Source organism: Panthera leo, chromosome E1 (assembly GCF_018350215.1).
Source record: "Panthera leo isolate Ple1 chromosome E1, P.leo_Ple1_pat1.1, whole genome shotgun sequence".
NCBI classification, from domain to species: Eukaryota; Metazoa; Chordata; class Mammalia; order Carnivora; family Felidae; genus Panthera; species Panthera leo.
In genome coordinates, this window is record NC_056692.1 from 26513483 (window position 1) to 26538714 (window position 25232).

The 25232-nt window shown below is 36.7% G+C and overlaps 1 protein-coding gene across 3 annotated transcripts in view; it reads right to left on the minus strand.

Moving 5' to 3' along the window:
• Positions 1–25232, minus strand: part of MED13 (mediator complex subunit 13) — a 107875-nt gene that overhangs the window by 56489 nt on the left and 26154 nt on the right. For all 3 annotated transcript variants that reach the window (XR_006196688.1, XM_042917005.1, XM_042917006.1), the window contains exons 4-9: positions 19213–19358; positions 17981–18178; positions 16159–16353; positions 15431–15593; positions 15130–15240; positions 1576–2259 (exon numbers count right to left, since the gene is read on the minus strand). Coding sequence is in view for 2 of the 3 variants with exons in the window: in XM_042917005.1 (XP_042772939.1) it covers positions 1576–2259; positions 15130–15240; positions 15431–15593; positions 16159–16353; positions 17981–18178; positions 19213–19358 (1497 nt within the window). In the remaining variant the exon portion in view is untranslated. The remainder of the gene's footprint in view (positions 1–1575; positions 2260–15129; positions 15241–15430; positions 15594–16158; positions 16354–17980; positions 18179–19212; positions 19359–25232) is intronic.

Consider the following 25232-nt stretch of genomic DNA (forward strand, 5'->3'; position numbering starts at 1 on the left):
AGCAGTGTATGAAACTAATACATAGTATAAGCTAAATAACTTATTGAATGAGTAAGGCCTACCAATCAGCTCCCCTATTCCTTCATTCAAAAATGTGTAGGAAGAAACAATAATTATATTTTAAAAATGTGATAAGAGGGGCGCCTGGGTGGCTCAGTCAGTTAAGCATCCGACTTTGGCTCAAGTCATGATCTCACGGCCTGTGGGTTCAAGCCCTGCATTGGGCTCTGTGCTGACAGCTCAGAGCCTACAGCCTGCTTCAGATTCTGTGTCTCCCTTTCTGCCCCACCCCTGCTTGTTCTATCTCTCTGCTTCTCAAAAATAAATAAATGTTAAAAAAAATTAAAAAATAAATGAAAAAAAATGTGATGAGAAGCAGTAAAGAAAAAGATGAAAAGAAATTCTATAGAAAAAAAAGGTACAGAACATTAAGAAGGGGATACTATTTCTTAATAGCCAGGGGGTGCCTGGGTGGCTCAGTAGGTTAAGTGTCTGACTTTAGCTTAGGTCATGATCTCACAGTTCATGAGTTTGAGCCCTGCGTTGGGCTCTGTGCTGATCGCTCAGAGCCTGGAAGTCTGCTTTGGATTTTCTGTCTCCCTGTCTCTCAGATCCTCCCTGCTCACACTGTCTCTCTCAAAAATAAATACATATTTTTAAAAAATGAAATAAATAAACATTAAAGATGTTTTTAATTAAAAAAATTTTTTTGAAGATTTACAGCAAGAACTTGCAAAGAATTGGGGGAAAAATGGGACTAAAAGATAGGATATACAAACAATTCACAGAAGAGAAAACCTAAATGTCCAAAGAACATTTTAAATAAATGCTTACTCTCAAACATGTATTAAGACAGTAAGATGCCATTCTGCATATAGAAAATTAGCTAAATTGAAGGCTCGTAATACCAAATGCTGATGAAAAGATCATTCTCATACTCTGCTGGTTGATGAAGGTGTAACTGGTATAGTTGGAGAGCCAATGTGACAATGACCCTTAATGCCGAATGTGGACAAACCCCATGGCCCAGTAATTCCACTTTGAGATGTATTCCCTAGAGAAATCTTATACAAGTACATAAGGAAACATGTACCAAAAAGCTCACTATTACATCCTATGTAACTGGAAAAAACTGAAATAACCAATATGTCCACCTTTAAGAGAGTAGATAAATTATGTATATTCATAACAAATACTATAAAGCAATTAAAATGAATTAATTAGAGCTACATGTATAAAAACATGTACAGAAATGATAAACACCAAATTTAGGACAGACGAAGGAAGAATGGAGGAAAAAAAACAGTACACAAGAGTTCTAATGATATTCAAAATCTTTAAGTTGTTTGATGGATAAGTGCTATTATTTTCTCCACTTTTTTGTGACTAAAGTATCTCATAATAAAGAGTCTCCCTAAGGAAAAATCACAGTAAAGAAATTATGCAAAACTAATATTTACAGGGTTTATTATTATTGTAAATCCTACCCTGAAGCCAATTCTGGAGTCCTAGTATTAAGAACTTACATCATTTCCACCCTTAAATTATAATAGTGACTATTAAAAAAATACATACTCTGTAACTGATGTTACACTTTCCTGTCCAAAAGGTCCAACTGGATCATCCTTGAATTTATCACTTGGAAGCTGAGGAGGCAAAAACTCTACATCTTTTTTCTTTGGAACCTTGTAATACTTCCAGGCTATATTAGCTTCATCTTCTTCCAAGTTTACTGCTGTACCGACATATATTGTAGGTTCTACAGCTTCCTGGAACTGAGCTGGGAAAGACTGAGATAAACTGTCTATCCTATCTTCCATTGGTTTAGAAGGAACCAAGGGATCTGGTGTTGGCATTTGATAAAAATGTTGACTCTGAGGAGTTGAAGGTGTTTTAGTTACTCCTTCATCAACCACATCACATGGGTGAGGACTGAGTGGGGGTGGTTGAGGTGAATTTGCCATTTCGGTGCCATGCATCTGCGGAGTCTTTGCTACATCATTAGTTCGGATGTTTGAAAATCTCACTTGACTATCTGGAGCGGAGATCACAAGTCTTTGGCTAGCTGAATCTGCATCGATGCCAACGTCATCACTAATAGAAACACGATGGTGAAAAGGAGTCAAGGGGCGTTTCTGTGGTTTTTCACTCTTTTCTTGTTTTTCATTGGTCTTGTGCTTAGGAAGTACTTGTTGTTGCTGACTTAAAGATGGTGCCTGTCCTTGTTGTCCAGGATTTCTTGGCTTGAGATTTTTGTGCCTAAAAAGTTAAAAGAAAGGTTTAATGTTTATAGTATCGTTATTACATCAAAGTACACAAGTAAACACTATTAGACATTCCATATTATCATTTGTTTTTTACATATAAATCTAAAAGTAAAATTATTTGAATTTACACTGGAAAAAAATACTTTGGGGCACCTGGGTGACTCAGTTGGTTGAGCACCCAACTTCAGCTCAGGACACGATCTCATGGTTTGTGGGTTTGAGCCCCGCATTTGGCTCTGTACTGACAGCTCAGAGCCTGGAGCCTGGTTCACATTCTGTGTCTCTCTCTGCCCCTCACCCGCTTGTACTCTCTCTCTCAAAAATAAACATTAAAAAAAAATTTTTAACAAAAAAAATAAAAAATACTTTGTTGAGTGACCTAAAACCAAGAACTGCAGAAAGATTCCTAAGAGCCAATTCTCTTCTGCTCATTTAATAGCTATGTGATCGGACAACCAAAGATAGTTTACTAATGTAACCTAAATATTTTAGTATCTGAATCAAGAGACAAAATTTTAGTTAAGATAAAGTCGTGTTTAAAAAGGTCTGAAATTTATTCATTTACCAATGTACCTGCAAATCAATGGCTTGGCTAAACTCAGTCATAATCTACAATCCTACAGCAACCAGCTAGGAAACTTATTCTACAGAAACGAAGTTAATCATTCTGGATAGCACTGCAACTGACTGATGGGCCCCACACCATATCTGCCATCCTTCTCCCAAGGCATACCATGACAGAACGAATCCACTAACTAGAAAAGGAAAAGAAAATGCCTGAAGAAATTTATTCCCTCATAATGTGAAGCAATTTCTAAACTGAAAAACTTAAAACTACATGCCTAAAAATCTAGTAATTTTGTTCAGAGTTTAAGATTTCTTTCAGCATAGTAAAAATACTGTGCCCTATGAGATTTCCAAGCTAAACTGATAGTGATGTATATAATATTTTTTTTTAACTAAGAAACTAGAAGAAAAATGTGGAGGGAAGATGAATTTAAAACATGTCCCAGGAATGTAAGGTATAACATTCAATAAAAACCAGTAGTATTCATCACATTAACAGAATAAAAGAGAAAACCATGTAACTATCTTAACACAGAAAAACATGGCAAAATTCAATACATAATTCATCATAAAAAGACTCAAGGGGCGCTGGGGCAGCTCAGTCGGTTGAGTGTCCGACTTTGTGGGTTTGAGCACCACTCCACGCTGACAGCTCAGAGCCTGGAGCCTCCTTTGGATTCTGTGTCTCCGTCTCTCTCTGCCCTTACCCCACTTGCACTCTGTTTCTATCTCTCAAAAACAAAGTATTATACCTTCATAGTATTATGGAGTAGTATAAACTTAAAAAATAGAGAGGCACCCTGGGTAGCTCAGTCGGTTAAGCATCCAACTCTTGATCTCAGCTCAGGTCATGATCTCACAGTTTGTGAGTTCAAGCCCCGTGTCAGGCTCTGTGCTGACAGCTCGGAGCTTGGAGCCTCTTTCAGATTCTGTGTCTCCCTCTCTCTCTGCCCCTCCCCTGTTCATGCTCTGTCTCTGTCTCAAAAACAAACATAAAAAAAAATTTATAAAACAAGACTCAAAAAGCAAGACTAATCTTAATCTGATAAAGGACATCTATGAAAAACTATACTAATATCATACTTAATGATCAAAGACTGAATAACTTAATCCCTAAAACTGGGAACAAAGCAAGAATATTAACTCAACATTTCTATTCAACAATTTTATCAAAAGTTTAAACCAATGCAGTAAGTCAAGAAAAAGAAAGATTGGAGATTTCAAAAGAAGAAGAAAAACTGTCTTTATTCATACTAAACATGGCAAGCTTTACAATAAGGGGTCAGGCTGACCATTACCTTCTCAATCTCAACAAATTATTAAAAGTGGTACAACCAGACATGTGTCTTCTGATGTGACAGATACCAAGCAACACAGCACCACCTGTGAAGTATTCTCATCAAAAATATTGAACCTGAATTCATTAAGCCTCTAGATCAGCACTGTCCAACAACACTTTCTGTAATGACAGAAATGTTCTGCATGCGGCTCCTGAAGGCCTGAAATACGGCCAGTGCAATGAGAAACTGAATTTTTAACTGTATTTAAATTCAAATGCTTTAATTTAAAATCCATTAGTGGTTACTAACATGGCTAGGACTAGACAGCACAGCTCTAGAGGTAACTTCCATTTACAGAAATGCAAGGGATAAAGAAATTAAATGACACTAAAAGAACAAGTTACAATATGACAAGTTGAGAAATACAGAATGTGAGACATTCCACGGGATGCCTGACCTAGTTTTTCCAGCCAAGCCAATGTCCTAAAAATTGGAGAGGGGATTACAAGACAACCAAAGGTATACTTCTTGTCTGGGTCTTTGTCAAACAACCAACTACACAGACATTATTTTTTTTAAAAAAGACATTTCTGAGACAAATCTGTAGAGGATATCAGATGATGCCAAGAAAATACTATTCTTTTTATTAGGGGTGATAATGGAATTATAGTTATATAAGAAAATATTAGCAGAATATTATTAAATAATAACAGAATTAAAATATTAGAGTTGCATACTGAAGTAGGAGTGAAATGATATTTAAGATTTGCTTTAAAAATCTTCAGCAAGGGGGGGCACCTGGGTGGCTCAGTAGGTTGAGCATCCGACTTTGGCTCAAGTCATGATCTCATGGCTTGGGAGTTCAAGCCCCACGTCGGGCACAGGGCTCTGTGTTGACAGCTCAGAGTCTGGAGCCTGCTTCAGATTCTGTGTCTCCCTCTCTCTGCCCCTCCCCTGCTCACGCACTCTCTCAAATATAAATAAACGTTTAAAAAATTAAGAAAAAAAAGGGGGGGGGCGTCGGGGGGGGGGGCTCAGTCAGTTGAGCAACCGACTTTGGCTCAGGTACTAATCTCATGGTTTGTGGGTTCGAGCGCAGAGCCTGCTTGGGATTCTCTCTCTCTCTCAAAGTAAATAAAATAAAATAAAACTTAAAAAAAAAAAAAGAATGGATCTAAATGTGCTAACATAGAAAAATACCCATGATTACTATTTATCAAAAAAAGTTCCAATATCTATAAAGAACTTATCAAACTCAACACCCAAAAAACAAATAATCCAGTGAAGAAATGGGCAAAAGACATGAATAGACACTTCTCCAAAAAAGACATCCAGATGGCTGACACATGTAAAGATGTGCAACATCACTCATCATCAGGGAACAAATTAAAACCACAATGAGAAACCAACTCACAACAGTCAGAATGGCTAAAATTAACAATCAGGCAACAACAGATGTTGGAGAGGATGCAGAGAAAAAGGATCTCTTCAGCACTGCTGGTGGGAATGCAAACTGGTATAGCCACTCTGGAAAACAGTATGGAGGTTCCTCAAACTAAAAATAGAACTACCCTATGATCCAGCAATTGCACTATTAGGTATTTATCCAAGGGATACAGATGTGTTGTCTTGAAGGGGGACATACACCCCAATGTTTATAGCAGCGCTATCGACAATAGCCAAAGTATGGAAAGAGCCCAAATGTCAATTGATGGATGAATGGATAAAGATGTGAGATATACACACACACACACACACACACACACACACACACACACACACATACATACAATGGAGTATTACTTGGCAACCAAGAAGAATGAGATCTTGCCATTTGCAATTATGTGGATGGAACTAGAGGGAATTATGCTAAGTGAAATTATTCAGTCAGAGAAAGAAATATTATAGGACTTTACTCATATGTGGAATTTAAGATACAAAACAGATGAACAGAAGGGAAGGGAAGCAAAAATAATATAAAAACAAAGAGGGGGACAAAACATAAGAGACTCTTAAATACAGAGAACTGAGGGTTGGTGGAGGAGTTGTGGGTTGGGGGATGGATAAGGAGCATTAAGGAAGACACTTGGTGGGATGAGCACTGGGTATTATACATAGGGGATGAAGCACTGGGCTAACTAACTTGGATGTAAATTAAAAAATAGAAAATTAAAAAAGAAAAAAGCAAGTTGCAGAACAGCATACATAGCAGGATTCCACTTGTATGAAAACAAAGCAGACAGGCAGATCGTAAGTATATAGGCGCAAGGAACTCACAGCTTTTAGTTCATGTGCATTATTTGAATTTTTTAAATAGCATAAAAAATTTTACAAATAGCATTAAAAAACAAGCAGTAGGTTATTCCAATGTAGGAATAATCCCTTCACTGATCATCCTCTCTTTGAGTACTTTCAATGACAAAGACCACATCGATTTATAAGGAACGGCATTCCGGCCATTGTCAAATAGCTCCAGTCGAAAAAAGAGAAAAATTATATATATATACATGCATATATATGTGTATGTATGCATGTGTGTGTGTGTGTGTGTGTGTGTGTGTGTATTTTTGGGGGTGCCTGGGTGGCTCAGTCGGTTGGGCATCTGACTTCGGCTCAGGCATGATCTCACAGTTTGTGAGTTCGAGCCCCGCATCCGGTTCTGTGCTGACAGCTTGGAGCCTGGAACCTGCTTCAGATTCTGTGTCTCCCTCTTTGTCTGCCCCTCCCCTGCTCGTGCTCTCTCTTTCTCGTTCTCTCTCAAAAACAAACATTAAAAACTAAAAATATAATTTATATATATACATATATATATTTAGAGAGTGAGAGAGAGAAAAGAGAGGGAGAAAGTAGGGGAGGGGCAGAGAGAGAGAATCTTAAAACATCTTAAAAGCGGAGCTAGATCTCAGAACGTTGAGATCATGACCTGAGGTGAAACCACCAAGAGTCAGATGCTCAACTGCTCAACCTACTGAACCACCCAGGCACCCCAAAATAGTAATTTTAGATCAAATTCAATAAAATGTTAAGATTTTTTCAAGTTTTTCAGTAAAAGAAGAGGTCTAGATGAAACAAATGTAGCAAGTAAATATGGATGGCTGATAGACAGGAGAGCACTGTCCAACTTTCTTACTTTTCTGCACATCTGAAATTTTTCACAGAATAAGATAGAACTAAAATGCAAAAAATAATAAAATGGAAATAACTGGAACAAGATTGAACTGTCCCAAAGTCCTTCTCTGTTCCATAATGAATATAGGGATACAAAGATTAGCTTTAAACTTCATGGAAAGCAAATGAGATAAATGTTTGATTAATTAACAAAAGAATTAAAATAATTTCTCAGCCAGCTGTAAGAAAAAAAGAAGACAGTCAACAATAAAAGCAGGAAAGGGGAAGGAAAGCAAAATAGGGTGTGGGGGAAGCAGAATAAGAAGGTAGGAATAGATAGGTATATTGTGACAGTTATTATTCATTTATTAATTATTCAAATATTTTAGTGTCTACTATGAAAGTCTTCAAAGTATGGTCCATGAACTCTTTCAGGGTTGTATGGGGTTCAAACCATCATAATAGCATAAGACATTATTTGCCTTTTTCATTATGTTGATATTTAACAATGTTACAAAAGCAACAGACAGTAAAATTTTTGGCAACAGATCATGATTCAAGGCAGTGGTACTATTAGTAGTAGTACTGTGTATTCTTTACCACTATACACTCATGTTTTTAAGGCCAATTTCACTTAAGAATGTCCTTCAAGAGGGGCGTCTGGGTGGCTCAGTTGGTTAAGCGTTCTGACTTCAGCTCAGGTCACGATCTCGCAGTTCGTGGGTTTGAGCCCCACATCGGGCCTGTGCTGACAGCTCAGAGTCTGGAGCCTGCTTCGGAGTCTGTGTATCCCTCCTCCATCTCTGCCCCTCCCCGTTCACACTGTCTCTCTCAAAAATAAAAAATAAAAACATTAAAAAAAAATTTTTTTAAAGAATGTCTTTCAAAAGACAGTAAAAATGATTTTTTATTAAGTTTCAATCTCTGCATACACAGCTATTTTTTTTTAATGTTTATTTTTGACAGGGAGACAGAGCGTGAGCAGGGGAGGGGCAGAGAGAGAGTGAGTCACAGAATCTGAAGCAGGCTCCAGGCTCTGAGCTGTCAGCACAGAGCCCGACGCGAGGCTTGAACTCATTAACCGCGAGATCATGACCTGGGCTGAAGTCAGACACTCAACTCACTGAGCCACCCAGGCACCCCTGCATACACAGCTTTTCATATTCTACCTAAAGAAACAGGAGGGGTGCCTGGCTGGCTGGGTCGGTAGAGCATGCAACTCTTGATCTCAGGGTCATGAGTTCAAGTTTCACATTGGGTATGTAGTTTACTTAAAAAAAAAAAACTCAAAAGAAACAGAAAATACACATAAAGCATTTCTGCTACATATTATGTTTATTTTTAGTTTTGTTTTTGAGAGAGAGAGAGAGAGATCGATCATGAGCTGGGGAGGGACAGAGGATCCAAAGCAGCTCTGTACTGACAGCAAGAGAGCCCTATGCGGGGTTCAAACTCACAAACCGTGAGATCACAACCTTAGCCAAAGTTGGATGCTCAATCAACAAAGCCACTCAGGTGCCCCTCTGCTACATATTATAAAATAATGGCTGATTTATGGAAAAGGCTTTATATAAGTGAGTTGTAAGCTCAACTAGCCATTTTTTTCAAGGAACACTACTTTCATTTAGGGGTGCCTGGGTGGCTCAGTCGGTTAAGTGTCTGAATCTTGATTTTGACTCAGGTTGTGATCTCCCAGTTCGTTAGTTTGAGCCCTGCTCTGCGATCTGCGCTGACAATGGGGAGCCAGCTTGGGATTCTCTGTCTCCCTCTCTCTCTCTCTGCCCCTCCCCTGCTCATGCTCTGGCTCTCTCTCTCACAAAAGAAATAAACTTAAAAAAAAAAATGTGGTGCCTGGGTGGCTCAGTTGGTTGTGCATCCGACTTCAGCTCGGGTCATGATCTCACAGTTTGTGAGTTCGAGCCCCACACTGTGCTCTGTGCTGATAGCTCGGAGCCTGGGGCCTGCTTCAGATTCTGTGTCTCCCTCTCTCTCTGGCCCTCCCCCACTTGTGCCCTCTCTCTGTCTCTCAAAAATGAATAAATGTAAAAAAAAAAAAAAAAATTTTTTTTTTTTTTTAAATAACTATTGACTGATAAACCTTAGTTAACTAGATTTGGTTATTTGGCAGACTTGGTTATTTAGGTCTCAAAATGAACAAAATGAGTTTGTCATTTTAAGGAAGAATAATAAAATGTGAGCTTTTAAACAAGACTTTGAATTTGGAAAACTGTATCTGCTATAGTAAGCTTCACAGCTTCCCATACTGAAAAGATATTTCTGGTGAGATCACTGGTGATACTAATGAATGTGATTTGTTTTTTTTTTTTTTTTTACACTGTAAAACAAATGTGCCAACACTCAGGATCTGCATAATGCCATGAATTGGTATTTTCCAAATGATAAATGATGTTGCAAAATCATGCATAAGTAAAAGATCCATTAGTTATTATGCAGTACAAGGATTTAATTAATATGGCTTCAGATTACACGTGAGAACTAACCTTTAAGAAACTACCATTTGTCAAATTTTGGTGTAGTATCGAAGAGTATCCACAATTACCTGAAAAAGCTACTAAAATACCCTTCCCCTTTCCAACTGCATAGCTACATGAGGCTGGATTTTCTTCACGTACTTCAACTAAGACAATATACACAAAAGACTGACTACAGAGGCAGAGGAGAATCCAGATTATCTTCTATTAAGTTCAACATTGAAGAGATTTGCAAAACTGTACAACAGTGCCACTCTTCTAATTTTTGTTTTGGAAAATACAGTTGATTTCTATAAAAGTATTTTATTTATGTTAATATGTACTGGTCTTACTGTTATTTTTTCAATAAATTTAATAGAGCTTGGAGCACCTGGGTGGCTCAGTCAGTTGCATGTCTGACTTTGGCTCAGGTCATGATCTCGCTGGGTTTGTGAGTTCGAGCCCCACGTTGGGCTCTGTGCTGACAGCTCAGAGCCTGGAGCCTCCTTCAGATTCTGTGTCTCCTCCTGTCTCTGCCCCTCCCATGCTCATGCTCTGTCTCTCAATAATAAATAAACGTTAAAAAAATTTTTTTTTAAATAATAAAATAAATAAATAAATTTAATAGAACTTTAAAATGGCGGGGGGTGTGGGGAACCTGGGTGGCTCAGTTGGTTAAGCGTCCAACTTCAGTTCAGGTCATGATATCACAGTTTGTGAGTTCAAGCCCCCACATTGGGCTCTGTGCTGACAGCTCAGAGCCGAGAGCCTGCTTCGGATTCTGTGTCTCCCTCCCTCTCTGCCCCTCCCCTGCTCATGCTCTGTGTCTGTGTCTCAAAAATAAACAAAACATTAAAAAAACATTTTTCTTAATTTTTCTTTTTCCCTAAAACAGGGGCGCCTCAGTGGCTCTGTCGGTTAAGCATCTGACTTCAGCTCAGGTCATGATCTCAGAGTTCGTGGATTCAAGCCTTGCATCAGGCTCTGTGCTGACAAATCAGAGCCTGGAGCCTGCTTCAGATTCTGTGTCTCCCTCTCTCTCTCTGTCCCTCCCCCACTTGCACTTTTTCAAAAATAAAAACATTAAAAAATTTTTTTTGATATTGCTAAAATAGATATTAGATATAATCCACATAAATAAAAGCACTTTGTGTCCTCAATAATTTTTGAGAGCACAGATGAGTGATGAGACCAAAGTTTAAGAATCAGTCCACTTACACAAGGCATTAAGGAGAGATAGTATCTCCAATAATCTGAGGTGAACTATATTCCAAGTATATAAGAGATACGAAAAGCACACAGCCATAAATTCATTTACCCTTCTATAAGGGTAAGAAACTATTAATCTGGGACAAGAAACTATTAATTTGGGATATATACTAATAGTAGTGACTCTCTAAAATTTTGGTAACATTAAGTCACAGCCCCTTTCTTCTATATAGACCCTTTCCTTAAAGCTAGTCTGTTTTAGAGAGCAACTGAATTTCATAATAGAACTCAACCAATTTGGGGAACTGTCCTAAAAAAAAGGTTGTGTTTTTAAAGCAAAATTCAAGATGATCTAAAGAATGATCCCTTTAGATTGTTTTCCTATTGATTAACTCCTAGTTTTTCAGGAAATTTATTTGTAATTTATTGTATTACTTTCTATTTATACAGCTTGCTAAATGCTTATTTTCTCAAGAACATTCTACCAGACTAAAGCTTAATTTCAATAAATGTGTAATATTTAATCTCATTAATAACTGAAAAATGCCAACTGAAGCAATCTTGTGCTTTTTGCTTACTATAAGAGCAAAATATAATTTTGAGGACAGTTTCTCAGATCAGTGAAAGCACAAGAAAAAACAGCACTCCTATATGTAAAAAGTGGGAGTAAAATGGTAGAATCTTCCTGAATTCACAGAAGGGTTTAAACAGCCCCCCCCCACCCCCCAGCTCTGTATCACACCACCCACCTCATTTTTTTCCTTCGTAGCCCTGCATCACTCCTAAATTTTTTTAAAAAATTAATTTTTTTTTTTTTTAAGTAATTATCTATCCCATTAATGTATAGGCTTCGTAATAGCAGGAGCCTTACTGACTAGTGTATCTGAGCCTAGGACATCTCCTATCATAGAATAAGTGTTTTAAAAAATCTAATAATTGATAAAGAAGTATTATTTTTATAAAAGTAAACACAAACTTTTTGAAACAACCTATTTGTCCATCAAATCCAAATGATTAAAGACACCATGGGGTACCTTCCATTCAGTAAAATACCAAGAAATTTTTTTTTTTTTTAATGTTTATTTTTGAGAAAGACAGAGACAGAATGCAAGTGGGTTAGGGGCAGAGAGAGAGAGGGCGACACAGAATCCAAAGCAGGCTCCAGGCTCTGAGCTGTCAGCACAGAGCCCGACGCGGGGCTCCAATTCACAAGCTGTGAGATCATGACCTGAGCCGAAGTCGGATGCTCAACCGACTGAGCCACCCAGGGGCCCCAAGAAATTTTTAAAAATAATATGGCAGATCCACAAGTAACTAAAATGGAAAGACTGAAGGCACATTAAGTGAAAAAAATAAGCTGTCAAATACCTCAGTATTATATTTGTGTGTTGAGAGGAAAAACACATACACATATAAAACTACAGAAAAAACACGGAAAGATAATACCTTATTGGCAAGTAGTCAATTCTAGGAAGAGGTAGTAGAGAGATTAAGAGTGGTCATGGGTAACTTCTGCTCTATTTAGAGGGTTTAGAGGGTTTCTATGACTTCTAGGACTAGAAGGACAGTAAGATGAAGATAGTATCTATCACCAGATCAAAGAAGCCTGGGATGCTGTTACAACATTAGTGGGATCTGCTCAGTGGACCACGGAAGAAGAGGCTATTAATGGGTCGCAGAACTGCTGCTGGAATTGACTCAAAAGAAGGGTGGGGAAATCTGCCAGCTTCTTTCCTCATTTCATGAACCAATCTTTTGTTAGTGCCTACCTTAGCCAAATCCAGAAAACAACTGGGCCTAGTCAAATCATCACTTTAAACTTATACAATGTTATTTGTCATTTATAGCTCAATAAAGCTGGGGGGAAAAAAAAAACACCATGTAAAAAGCAAAGGAGCCTAGGAAATGTAATACCCTGCAATACAGAACAGAGTAGGGAAAAGGCAGGGATAGATCTGACAGCAAACTGGCTGACTAGCACAGTCAGTTATCAATGTGTGCCCTACTTCCTATATTCTGTGGCAGCAGATAATACATATGGTGGCTCAAAATCTACTTTAAGTCTTATTGAAGAATTAAATAAGAGAACCTGATTTGAGGGAAGTGGAGGGGAATTAGAAGTACGGAATACAATAGGGGGTGAGGGGTGGGGGTAAAAGATTAGAAACACTGTTACTTCCTAGAGGGGCAAATTTACCAAAACAAGTCATATGTATGGATTATATAAAATTTCATTATATCAATTCCCTCTATGCCTGGGAAGAATTTCTGGAAATATGAGACAAAGTTTTTAAGAAATAAAAGTTCATCTCAGAGACCAAGAATTAAATTTATACTACCAATCAATATGCATTTTGAGTGTCTTCTTCTAAAATCATTTTTTAAAAAATGTGTATTTATTTTGAGAGTATGCATGTGCGAGTGGAGGAGGGGCTGAAAGAGAGAGAGAGAGAGAGAGAGAGAATGAATCCCAAGCACACTCCACACTGTCAGTGCAGAGCCTGACACAGGGCTCAATCCCACGACCTTGAGATTAAGACCTGAGCCAAAATCAAGAGTTAGACGGTTAACTGACTGAGCCACCCAGGCAGGCATCCCATTCTAAAACCATTTTAGACAAATATACCTAAAACCCACATCTTTCAAAAAGAATAAAACAAAAGTCTAGGTTAGCAACTAAAAAAGAATTGCTGCTTGATAAAAATGCCAATATATGGAAAGAAAAGCCTAACTTCATTTAAGCACTTTACTGGTCTTAGACCAGAAATTGGCAAACTTTTCCTATAAAGGACCAGATGGCAAATATTTTAGGCTCCAGAGGCCATATAGTCTATGTTGCAACTACTCAATTCTGTGAAAGCAGCCATAGCTGACATGTAAATGAACAGGTGTGGCTCTGTTCCAATAAATCTTTATGGACATTAAAATCTGAATTTCATAGAAGTTTCACATGCACAAAATACTCTTTGATTTTTTTTTTTTCCATCTATTTAAAATGTAAAAGTCACTTTCAGCTCACAGGCCATATGAAAACAGGCAGTGAACCTAATGTGACCAATGGATCACAGTTTGCTGATCTCTGGTATCAGACAAATATGTGATGGAGCTCTACATTTTAAGACTAGGTTTGGGTCTTAAAACCACCCAAGTGGCTGTGGTATTTAACCATTTTAAACTGTTAAACAAGAGCTAATCTGTCCATATTTTTATTCCAACCTATCAGCAACAGAAACAAGTTTTTAACAAAGTTGTCAGACATTACACAGTCTCTAACCCAAAGAATCTATGTAAATACATTTAATCTACATAAAAACATACCAAAGCACTTCAGAGTCTGTCACAGTAATCACACAGAGCTAATATAAGAAAAACCTTGGCCCTAACATACAAGTATTCCATTCCTTTGGCTCACATCTGTGACAAAAGAGTGGCCAACTATTAGCTCACAAGTTCTGGTAAGGGATGCCAATGTCATTATTATTATCATTATTATTTTTTACAAGACTGCAAACGCATCTTTCATATTAGAATAAATTAATAAACTTTAGGCAATATAATCTGAAAGCCTCTGATAACCAAATCTCATCAAAGTTTCCAATATATAAATACAATTGCCAAAAGAATTCCAAGTTCATCCATTCTTCTACCAATCTTTAACCAATACAGTCTATTAGAAAGCTTGTACTTTTATAGTACAGCTTCAATCCCTTGCAGAATCGTTTTTTCTGATCTTATTTCTGCATTTCTTTCACATGTAATTTGCCCAAAAGGATAAGAAATTTCTGCACAAAACCCAAAACCATATTTACTATAAAAAGAATCGCAGAAACTTTCATCTAGTGTATCATATATCATCTTTTTTATGAGAACCCATGGGAGAAATTTCTCCAGCCCAGTGCCATCTATGAACTCTTTTCAAGAGACTTCTGTGCTTTTACCTTATAGATACTATATATACCACAATCCAGTATAAAATTCTCTTTTATTTAGCTGTAAAACCAAGCCTTCACAGTTCAGCTCTGGTAAGGACTATGGCATACATTTGTATGTACTTGCATAATCAGTTCCAAATTATTAAATTTTTTTCCCCTCAAATTTTCTTTTGAAAACAATCCTAACACACTATGTTTAGGTAAGCTAGCTAAAACTGAGATGTATTCAGTAGCATAAGAAGCTACAACACACAAATATATAGGCATCGATCAACTGGGGGGTTGGGGGTACTACCTCAAACAGCTGCAATTTGTTCTTTGTGTTGCTTCTACAAAATCCCAGGATGCTATTTTATCAGGTATCTCTTCTTCAGATAGACCACCTGATGAAGCTGAATATTTCCTCCTAAGATTTGAAATTATAAAATTCTTTAGAATTCATGAAGTTTCCCATAACCGTGAATTAAGCATTAAAATTGAATTTTTAAAGTTTTTAAATTAAAGCCGTACAAACGACTGTTTATACTTTAAACATCTTCTATTTATAAAGTAATTACCAACATGCAATTTTTAAACTTGAAAATGAAAACACATACTTGTTCTGTGCTCTGTTCATATTGCACTCTTGCCAAACTCTATCCACCACATGATTTGCTAATTTTCTGGGTATTTTCCCACCATGGTGGCTAGTACTATCAGAGTTGAAGCCATCAGATACTGAAGAAAATTTGACCCACTTCTGGGCTGACTGAGGATCAACTGAAAACAAACCAAAAAGAATAGGCTATAGGAGAATAAAAGTAGATTTAAAGTAACATTATTTGTGGGTTTTTTTTTGTTTTTTACTTGTTAATTTGTGTTACAACATACTCCACTGTTATCTGGTAGGTCTACTTATATTTTGAAGCAAAAAAGCATGTTCCTTTATTTAAAACACAGAAAGCTAAAAATCTGAACAGAGGATGTAAACTTGATGGTAGTGTTATATCAGTGTTGACTTCCTGACTTTGAGGATTAAATGGTAGTTATATAGGACAGTGTTCCTACATTTGGGAAATACAGAGTACTTAGGCTAATGGGGCATCATGTCTGTAGCTCATTCTCAAATGGTTCAGAAAAAGACCAATGATAATGAATGTACACATACAAAAAGGGTGATGGAACAAATATTTACAGTTTGGGAATCTGAATGAGGGAGTTCTTTGTATTGTACATGCAAAATCTTCAATAAGTCTCAAATTACTTCAAAACAATTTTTTAAATGTTGATGTATTCAAAATAACAGATATGTAACTAGTGCTAATCAAACAGATCAGTACAATACCTGTTTGGACTTCCTCAGGAGATGTAGGTGGTGTAAGAGTAACTGAAGACATAGCAGGATCTCTTGTGGAAGCAGGCACTTGGTGGACACCCAAGCAAGAAGCTGAACAATGAGAGGATCCCACAGAGCTAGGAGTGGGAATGTCTGACTGAGGGACTAGAACAAAGCATGCTGGGTAGATCATTCGGACACCAGCTGAAAGGCAAAAATAATAGGCAAGAAAATCAATTACCACTGTGATTGTAGTGGGATTAGTTTCACTCAAAAGTACTGTAATGGAAAAGTACATATGATTATATAATGTTTAAATAAAATTAAAATATATTTAATATATTTTTATAAACATATGCTCCTTTTGGCATAAGGTTTTTCTGGAATAAACCAGGAGAAGCTCTTAATACCTTCAATGGTTACCTTCAGTAACCTAGAAGAAACTTAGAAGAAAGCAGCTTCTCTTTTCATTTTTGGATTTTCTAACCATGAGTATTACTTTTAAATCTTTACTTGCAAATCTGACAAATTATATTGTGTATTACTTTTAAAGAATTTTTAAGTTTAACAACAGGTAATCTGGGCACTCAATAATGGACCAGGGGCACATGGGAGGCTTGTTCAGTTAAGCTTCCAACTTTGGTTCAGGTCGTGATCTCATGGTTCATGAGTTCAAGCCCCATGTCAGGCTCTGCACTGACAGCACAGAGCCTGCTTTGGATTTTCTATCTCCTTTCTCTGTACCTCCCCCACTTATTCTCACTCTCTCAAAAATAAACATTAAAAAAAGGAATTATGGGCCATCTTCTGCTTTCTTCTTTATATATCTCTTTTTATGAAAACCTAATATGTTTATGCTTTGTTTCTGGTTTTGTCACAACTACTCTGGCAGAAATGCATTTATTGAAATTCAATACTGGTATTCTTTTTATTTAAAAAACTCAAGGCAATTTTCATATACATAACATTCCCATAAGACTCCATTAAACACTGTTGCAAACTCTAATACTAATTATCTGCTCAATTATACATTCTCCACAACCTCCCATCTTTATCCCATTGTTAGGCTTGGCTGTGTGACCTGCATGCAATATAGACCAGACTCCAACAGAAGCTTAAAACAGAAGCAGCCTCTCTTTTTTTCTGCCCTTTGCCTCAAGATTAGCATGTCCCAAATATAGTTTATCTTGTTAATCTGGGTCCCTTAAATGAGAAGACACAGGGTAGAGTCAATATGAAAAGAGTTGACCCGGGCAGAGCAGATCAAACCCACAAATTCTTTAGGTACATTTTCTACCTTTTAAAAGTTATCAGAGGCAACAGTTTTAAGAAATGTGAAAATACTACATAACACAGGTTGTCAACTTTCCAGCTTCCAAATGTTATTTATTCACAATTATTTTCTTTGCAATGATAAGCTTTGCAAGCTTACCTCTAGGTGAAATATGTTTCCTTGCCCCAATGACTTTGGCATGGCAAAGTGACTAGTTCTGCCTAATGGAGTGTGAGCAAATGTAACATACATCATATCCTAGCAGAAGCTTTAAATACACTTACATGATACACTCAGTCCTTATTATTCCTCTGTTCTTGTAAGAACAGCATGTCCCAGATACTGGGTACTCATTGAACCTAGGTTGCAGAATGAGAAGATACAAGGAGCCAAACCACAACCAAGCTGCAGTCTTTATGTAATGTGAGGAGAAAATAAAGGAGAAATAAATGTTTAATGTTGAAAGCCACTGAGGTATATGAATTGTTTATTATTCAACAAAATCTAATACATATAGTCACATATTTTTCCCTTAGAATTAATACTCAGAATCCATACCAACAAGAACTTCTACTGCAGCTAAAGAATCATCTTCCCAATCCATATCTTCCTGTTTTTCTTCAGACATCTCCTTTAAGCAAGATGAGATAGGATAGAACTGTTTCCATTCACCAATCAATTTTTTTGTAGCTGAATCAGACATCTTGAATGCTTGTCCTGTGAGTGTGCCATTTAGTCCAAATGGGCTTAAGATTACTAGAAACCCAAGAGACATGAAGTAAGTAACTAAAGACTGTTACACCAAATAAGATCACACAGAATAGTCTGACAAGTAATTGTGCAATTCTAAAAAAGAAAAGGAAACCCAAAATGATCATTCCAGAGAAAATTCACTGTATTTCATTATTGTGAAGATAAACCACAATATTGAATTTATTATAAAATCTTAAAATTTAGGGGTGCCTGGGTGGCTCAGTCGGTTGAGTGTCTGACTTCGGCTCAGGTCATGATCTCACGGTTCGTGAGTTTGAGCCCCGCATCAGGCTCTGTACTGACGGCTCGGAGCCTGGAGCCTGCTTCAGATTCTGTGTCTCCCTCTCTCTCTGCCCCTTCCCTGCTCGTGCTCTGTCTTTCTCTGTCTCTCAACAATGAATAAACGTTAAAAAAAAATTTTTTTTTTAATTTTAAATCTTAAAATTTCGTTCACTCAAAAATCTCACATAGATAGAATTTCAACATGAGTTGCGGATATATGTACATCCTTCAACTTCTCTTGATTTCTACTAAGAAAGCAATTTGAGAAAACAAAATAATGTGTGTGTACACTTATTATGTTCTGCCATGTAAATTTTAAAAAAGGAAATACTAGGCTTAGAATTAAACAAGAACACACTGCCAGTCCTTAAAAATAAATCAGCAATTGTGTATAAATATTATTAAAGTCCCTGTGTACCAACATTAAAAATGGCTTATGTGACTGCAAACAAAAGATGAACTTGAAAACATGAACATGTATATCTGCTAAATGCTATTTAAAAGAACACTTTAAAATATACTATCATTCATGCACAAAAATTTTTTCAAATAATATTTGTATTAAAAAACTTGCTTCATTGACTTGTTTTCACGGACTTAAAACTCTAATACGGAAGAAGAAAATAAACTACATTAGAATCATCGCTAGGCTAAAGATCAGGGGAATTCTCATTAATTCCAAAATTTAAGATTACCAACTATAATAAGAATTTTCCTGAGACAAATGAAATATCTAAGCCAATAAAATAATCTACCTTGAAATGGACTATTAGACTGTTGAGCAAGGGTGATATGCTCTTCACTAAGAAGGTATACAGGTTGATGTTGGTTAATTTCCACACTGGTACAAACATTGCTGTCTCCATGCAAGAAAAAGGTGAAAGAGCAGGACAAGTGTTCACTAATAAAGAAGAAAAAGTTATATTTTAGTGATGATTAATAGCCAAAAAATAAGTTAACTTGCTTTTCTTTATTAATAAGTTATACTACAAAAACGCACATTCTCTTTAACCCAGAAATTCTACTTCATCATCTGAAGGGGAGAAAAAAAACAAAACAAAAAAACATCACAGATATGAGCCAAGATTTAGTTTTAAGAAATGTTCTTCATAGCACTGTTTACAGTAGAAAGAACTAAATAAAGGAATCAGTAAACAAGTTAGGTACACCCACACATACCATTATAATATAGCCACCAAAATAAGTATAGGTGGAGTAAAAGGGGAGTGAGTTTAATGGAAAGGACAGGCTACCAAAATGGTATAATCTCAATTTTTTAAGAAAGGTTCCCTCGGTGAAAAAAAATCTAGGCGTGCAATAGAATTAAGGATGACCTAATTTTTATTTTTATTTTCTCTTCTATATGAGAAATTAAATACAACTATATTTTCTCATTTTTTTATTTCTGAAATTGGGCTGCATACCATTAGTCAAGCATTTAATGTACTGCCCTCCCCTGACCCCCAATGATAAGGTACTTTAAAGCCATGATGGGTCTCACAATTGAAGGCATCCTAGAATCAAAGTTATATGCAGAACATCTTATGATATTTAGATATGGCTGGTAAAATGAAAGTTCCCAAGAGGAAAGCACATGTATCCTTATGATAAAACTTAGAAAGGTCAAATGGCCCAGAAGAGGAGACTGTACATTAAGAAGAATCCACTTTTCTTATTTCTTCTCCACACATTTATCTTAAGAATTTGTCTTAAAGAACTAGTTCTTTAAAATATAACCATTAATAAACTAAAAACCTGTTGTATATTTCTGTAAACCCTCTTGAATTATTTCTGGACAAGTCAAGGACACAATAAATTAAGTTATATTAAAAGTAATAATAGAGCTAAGAAAGTGGGAAAACAAAAAGTCAGAAGGAGGTGAAGAGTAACGCAGAGCTGATAATTTCTTCATTACACACACACACACACACACACACACACACACACACACACACACAATGGAGGCAAAAGATTGTCTGAAGCTGATAAAAATAGCAAGAAACTGAAATTTAAGCATATCACTCAAGTTAAAAAGATAACCAACAGAAAAACTGACAAAAATACAGCTAATAAAGCAAATCATCTTTCATGGTAAAGAATCAGATACTGTCTAAAGTTAGTTAATCAAGGCCTAGAGGTACAAGCATCGCTGGAATTATGGCAGTAACCACCAGAAGTAGTAAGCAAAAAAGTTAAAACACGAAAAATAGAAAACTAAACCTGGTTACTTCTAGGGAATTGTACTGTTTAAATTATATTAATTTTACCTTCTTAAAAATTATGAATTCTACAATGATTACTGTATCTTTCCCCACCCCAGTAGCTTCTGTTGCTTTTTTTTTTAAAAACAAATTTATTTTTGGAATAACTTTAAGTTTACTGAAAAGCTGCAAAAGTATCACAAAGAGTTGTCATATACCCTTTAACCAGTTTGCCCTAAAGTTAAACATTTCACAGAATCATGCTACATTTGTCAAGCAGGTAATTAACACCAGTACATTAATTCCAGTCATTTTGGATTTTCCACTTATGGCATTTTTCCTTTTCAGGATCCAATCCAAGATACCACACTGCATTTAACCTCCCTCCCCTGCCTTACTGATAAAGCCAAACAGTTTTTTAACAGGAAATAAAAGTATCTGAACTATTTTAATAAATATATTAAGCTTGTTTCTCATCTGACTGAAAGACTAATCCTATTGGAACAGCTACTGCTTGAGTAATTACAAAGCCTACAGACATTTGCTTTGGAGTAAGAGTAAAATCTAAAATAATCACCAAGATAAGAGTCTTAACTAATAACTTTGAGAACTGTCCTTCCAAAGGCAGACCGTTGCTAATGCCCATTTAAAGTAAACTCAATTTTATTACTGCTTTCCAGCAGTATTTTCCAGCACTGGTAAGGTACCTATACTGTAAAACATACAAAAAACCTACCAAACATAAACCTAACTCCAAATGCTTAAAGCACCCACCCACATTCAAAAGAACTCTGCATTAAACTTAGTTTAATATTCAGATCTAAGCTACCAAGTGAAAGCAAGTATTATTCCTTTATTCAACAAATATTTTATGGCTAAGCACATGGCACTATGCTAAGCACACATTTAAGTTATGCTAAGTGCTATAAAAAAAGGTACAAGATGCTATGAGAATGTCTTAAGACCTAGATAATGAAAATAAACTTTAATTCCTATGCAGAAAAGAATCAACTTGGTACCCTGGGTAACAACATAAAAGTTATTCTTATGTTTCATGGTACCGATTTCTTCCCCAACCTCATCTCTTTACTAGTCTTCCTTTATAATACTTTCCCTTCTCCCTCAACTGGTCTCTCTGCAGTTCCTTAAATATACCAGGCCTTTATACCTACTGTTAGTCAATCTGAAACACGCTACACATCTACATTCACCTTCATTAGGTTTTTTGTTCAGATACCTCATAGGTGCAATCTTCACTGACCACCCTACTTTAAACTGACCCACAATTCCTCTTCTGGGATTGATTTTGTTTGGCTAAGAAATCACAATCTAACGTGTTACACAGTTTATTTATTTCTTATAGTCGTCCCAGAACATAAGCTCTAAAGGAGGAAGAATTTGTCTCCTTTGTTCAATGTTGTATCCTCAGATTTCAGAATAGGTCCTTAACACATAGTAGGTATGCACTAAATACTATAGGATAAATTCTGTATCTGAGCTACTTATTTCTTTTTTAAAAATATTTATTTTGAGGGAGAGAAAGAGCACATGAGGGAGGGGCAAGGAGAGATGGAGAGATAGAGAGATAGAATCCCAAGCAGGCTCCACACTGTCAGCACAGACGGACACAGGGCTCCAACTCACGAACCACAAGATCCTGACTTGAACCGAAATCAAGAGTCAGAGGCTTAACCAACTGAGACAGCCAGGCATCTCCTGAACCACTCATTTCTAATCAAACATTCCTTTTCTTACCAAGTCTCTACCTATATAGCTGTCCAAGCCAGACATGTAAATCACACTAAACTTTTCTTTTTTCCTAAACTCCCTATAATTAACTAAACCATCAGCAATTCCTACTGATTCTATTTAAGTATCTATGATTTGTCAATTGTCTTTTTAAGGTCTGAATAACTATTAAAATCTCTAATTTATCTTTTCACTGCTGCCAGCAATCTTCCTAAAAATTAATTCTGATCACATAACTGGCAGGCTCAAAATCAATAGTTCCCCAATGCCTTAAGGACAGAAAACAACAACAAAAAAACACCTTAGCACAGCACTTTAGACCCTTCAGAATCTGATCCTTGCCTAACTCTCCAGGCAGAGGTATTTAATCCACTAAGAACCCCTCCTTTGTTTACCCTGAATTCCTTCCGACTTCTTCATCATTCTCCAACACTCCTTTAAACATTATCTCTGTGTTCCTATAATAGTCTATGCTTATCATAGTATTTATTGTAACACTACTATTACTTATTTAACTAATTGAATTCCTGCCATGTTGTAAATTCCTTGATAGAAAAACTGTAACTTTAATATTTGTAGAAAATTGAGTTATTGGTCCCAATTCTTCACTCCTCTTTCATTTCTTCAATCACAGTAAAAAACACAACATAAAATGTATCATCTTAACCATTTTTAAGTGTGCTGTTCAGTAATGTTAAATATATTCCTATCATTCTGAATTAGATCTCCAGAACTTTTCATTATGTAAATCTGAAATTACACCCATTAAACAACAATTCCCTCTTTTTACATCATCTCAGTCCCTGGCAATCACCATTCCACTTTCTGTTTCTACAAATTTGAGTACTTTTCTTTTTTTAAGAAGGCTCCACACGCAGAGTGAAGCCCAACGTGGGGCTTGAACTCATAACCCTGAGATCAAGACCTAAGCTGAGATCAAGAGTTGGACACTTAACCAAGCAAGCCACTCAGGCACCCAGAATTTGACTACTTTAGATCTACTTCATGTAAGTAGAGTCATACAGTTTTTGTCTTTGTGACTGGCTTTTTTCACTTAGCATTAATATCAAGGTTGATACATGGTGTAGCATGTGACAGGATTCCTTTCCTTTTACATAGTAAATAAAAATCCACTGTGTACATAACACATTTTGCTTAACCATTCATCCATCAATGGACATTTGGGTTGTTTCTACCTCTTGGCTATTGGGAAAAGCGCTGCTATGAACATGGGTGTGCAAATCTCTTCAAGATCCTGCTTTCCTGTAGTCATCAAGATAGTATGGTACTGGCACAAAAACAGACACATAGATTAATGGAACAAAATAGAAAACAAAAAATGGACCCAAACTATATGGTCAACTAATCTTCGGCAAAGCCAGAAAGAATATGCAATGGAAAAAAGACAGTCTCTTCAACAAAAGGTGTTGGGATTGGTGGACAACAACATACAGAAGAATGAAAATGGAACATTTTCTTACACCATACACAAAAATAAATTCAAAAGGGATGAAAGACCTAAATGTGAGACAGGAAACCATCAAAATCCTAGAGAACATAGGCAGCAACCTCTCTGACACTGGCCATAGCAATCTCTTACTAGACACATCTCCAGAGGCAAGCAACACAAAAGCAAAAATGAACTACTGGGACTTCATCAAGACAAAAAATCTTCTGCACAGTGAAGAAAACAATCAAAAAAACTAAAAGGTAACTGTTCAGAATGGGAGGAGATATTTGCAAACAATATATTGGATAAAGGGTTAGTATCCAAAATCTATAAAGAACTTATCAAACTCAACACCTAAAAAAAACAAACAATTCAGTTAAGAAATGGGCAGAACAGGGCACCTGGGTGGCTCAAACATCTGGCTTCGACTCAGGTCATGATCTCACAGTTCACGAGTTTGAGTCCCACATCAGAAGAGCTCGAGTCCCTCTTCAGGTGAGCCCTGCTTCGCTCTTTTTCATTCTTTCTCTCCACCCCCCTCCACCCAGGACTCTCATCTCTCTGCCCCTCACTCACTTGTGCTCTCAAAAAAAAAGGAGGGGGGGGAGTGCAGAACACATGAACAGACATTTTTCCATAAAAGACATACAGATGGCTAACAGACACATGAAGAGATGCTCACCATCACTCATCATCAGGGAAATACAAATCAAAACTACAATGAGGATCATCTCACACCTGTAAGAGTAGCTAAAATTAACAACACAGGAAACAACAGATGTTGGCAAGGATGCAGAGAAAGACAAACCCTCTTACACTACTGGTGGGAATGCATACTGGGGCAGCCACTCTGGAAAACAGTGTGGAGGTTCCTCAAAAAGTTAAAAATAGAACTATCCTACAATCTAGCAATGGCACTACTAGGTATCTACCCAACAGACACAAAAATACTAATTCAGAAGACACACCTCAATGTTTACAGCAGCATTATCAACAATAGCCAACTATGGAAAGAGCCCAAATAGCCATCTACTGATGAATGGATAAAGATATGGTTTATACATATATACAATGGAATATTACTCAGCCATGGAAAACAAGAATGAAACCTTGCCGTTTGCAATGATGTGGATGAAGCTAGAGTGTGTTATGCTAAGTGAACTAAGTCAAAGAAAAATACCATATGATTTCCCTCATGTAGAATTTAAGAAACAAAACAGGTGAACATGGGAAAAAAAGAAAGGCAAAACATAACAGACTCAGCTACAGAGAATAAACTGAGGATTGCTAGAGGGGAAGTGGGTGGGGGAATGGGCTAAATGGGTGATGGGTATTAAAGAGGGCACTTGTCATGATGAGCAATGGGTGTTAAATG